Genomic DNA, 2,408 nt, shown 5'->3' with positions numbered 1-2,408 from the left:
CCCCCCTGCAGATCCGCCCCTACATAGCAGTTTGCCTCCGTTCCGCCCTCATGGCTGCACGGCCAGGCACCCGAGCGACCAAAGTACCAAACAACGAGCTGATCGGCGTGCAGTCACAGGGCAACGGAGGTGGAGGGGAGGACCGCAGGAGGGAGGCGTCAGCCGTCAGGGGCTGCAAGCCGAGGCCCGGGAGGTCACAATGGAGGCGGAGGGGAGAAGGGTGCGGTGTCACCCCCTGGTAGGCAGTAGCTACGAGCCGGGAGGGGACGAAGCAGGAGTAGATGTGGGATTATATACTTTGGTTTTGCTTAGATGGATTTTGGTGGGCTAGGATTTGTTTAGCAGGTCTTGTGGGGGCTAGGGGAATTGGCAAAATTCAATTGGGGAACTATCATCCATATTGCATTTAGCTGGATTGTTTTGGAGATGGTTAAGGAACACACTCAGCTATGTAGCTCCATATTTGAACTGGGAGATTGCTTTGTATTTGACCCAAAAAAATAAATGTTTTTGTGTATGCCATCTTAGGGGACAGGCACTAGATCCGATTTGGTCTTTTGTTGTAAAAAAAAAAAGGAGGGGATACGTGCTGGCACGTTGCTTGCAGACAATGGCTAAAACTTATAATAATACATGGTTGAGTGTCTGTCTCATGCAAAGACAAAATAAAGGCATTCCTTGATCTAGAAAATATTTCTAGCGCGCGTATGATAACCAGACCACCTAGCCCCTCCATTGTTAATTTTGTTCTTGTGATCTCCGCATATCGTTGTTCTTCTCTCCAATTCTCGCGGAAAGATTAAATCGAGCGCATCAACAAGAACAGTTCATTCTCAAATTAAAAATCACAATCAGTTTCCAAAGAAACCTGAAATGCAGGCGTCTAGCTCTTTATTGCAACCATGAGGCATGCATTCAGAAACAGAGGTTCAGTTGAGCTGACAGCTGATACAATGCAGTAGCAGTAGCATGTGGAACTGAAACAGAGGAGCTGCCTTTTATTTGCAAGATAGGATACATTCGTCGGATCAGATCACAGAGTTAGCTCGCCTCTGATGGGGTGCGACTGAACAGCATGTCCTTGATGGTTGGGAGCTTGAACTCGCCGCTGGTGGAGAGCGGGATGGTGAACTTGCCGACGATGGGGAGGTCGATGGTGAGCCCCACCTGGAGCTCGTAGTCGATGTCCCAGTCCCTGCCCACGTCCTTGACGATCGAGATCAGGAAGTCGTAGGGCACCTTGGCCGGGATCTCCAGCTTGGTGCTGTCGCTGGCGGCGATCCAGCCGGGGTCGGGCATGGTGCCGGACGCAACGACCCTGCGACGACGAACACGTTTGATTATTTATTTGAGCATCCACCCTGGATCCATACGATCCGCCACAAAGAAATGAGCCCTGATTCGAATTCGAGAGAGGTGCCGAGAAGATGGAGGGCTTACTTTCCGGCGCACTTGAGGGTGTAGGTGACCTCGCAGATGGGGAGGCGGTGGTCGTAGGGGTTGGAGATGTTGACGTTGCTGTGCAGGGTGATGCACTCGCGGCTCATGCTCTTGAAGGAGACGCTGTCCAGCGACGCCTCCGGCTTGGGGATGTGCGCGATCTTGTCCACCACGAACTCCTTGGCCTTATCCATCAGGCTCTGCTTCTGCTTCGGCTCCGCGTGCTCGCTCGCCATGGCAAACCTTGCTCTTCGACTCTCTCTTGGATTATGGATCGCGGTGGTTGCAGCAACGGCCAAACGCGACAGGATGGCTGGGAAATTTCTGCAGATGGTGAGGAAAGTAGTGGCCGCGTTTATATCAAGCGGAGGAGGACACGGGCGGCGGCCGCGCGGCGTGGGCACCACGTGCAGAGCCGCGTGGAATCCGTATCATCCCAGTGGGTCGTTGCCGTCCGGGTACGTGAAACTTTGCGATATCCCGCGTCGGTGCCCGAGCCGAGGCGCGTAAGGTTTGGTTGGGACCCGAAGCTTTTGGGTTCCGTGAATTTGATGCGAGGCAGGGGAATTTGGGAAAAGCGGGAGGAGGGAGGAGGGAAGAAGGTTCGGCTTCGGCGCGGACGCGGAGCCCCACGCGGCGCGATGCCCCCAAACGGACGGTGCTGAATCGGCATCTCGCCGCGGGTGCGGTTATGTATCGCAGTGGGCGATACGTTGTTGCGGCATGATTGGTGGGCTGCATTATGATTATTGGACTGAGCAGATGAAAGAATCGAGTGGAGTAACAACATATAACAGTTGGTGATGTCATGCACATGCAAGAGGATCCGAAAATAAAAAAAAAGTCATAACTCTTGAACCGAACCTTCAAATCAAATTTCAATTGTACCATTAAATTTTTTATAATAAGATCCTCACTTGACTATATTTGGAGAATATTTTTTTGAAAAAATATTTTTTAGATACGGA

The 2,408-nt window shown here is 52.0% G+C and overlaps 1 protein-coding gene across 1 annotated transcript; it reads right to left on the bottom strand.

Annotated features, from left to right (window-relative positions):
• Positions 1–855: 855 nt before the first annotated feature.
• LOC101755645 (late embryogenesis abundant protein Lea14-A-like) lies at positions 856–1,772 on the bottom strand. The gene is made up of 2 exons (NM_001310054.1): positions 1,441–1,772; positions 856–1,318 (listed from the first exon to the last, which is right to left on the bottom strand). Exons 1-2 carry the CDS (start codon positions 1,674–1,676, stop codon positions 1,042–1,044), a joined length of 513 nt encoding a protein of 170 aa, NP_001296983.1. The 5' UTR covers positions 1,677–1,772; the 3' UTR covers positions 856–1,041.
• Positions 1,773–2,408: the final 636 nt, after the last annotated feature.

The sequence above is a fragment of the Setaria italica genome, chromosome III, assembly GCF_000263155.2.
Source record: "Setaria italica strain Yugu1 chromosome III, Setaria_italica_v2.0, whole genome shotgun sequence".
Classification (NCBI taxonomy): domain Eukaryota; kingdom Viridiplantae; phylum Streptophyta; class Magnoliopsida; order Poales; family Poaceae; genus Setaria; species Setaria italica.
Note: the sequence above shows the minus strand (reverse complement) of the source record. Positions and strands in the feature narration are given on the sequence as shown.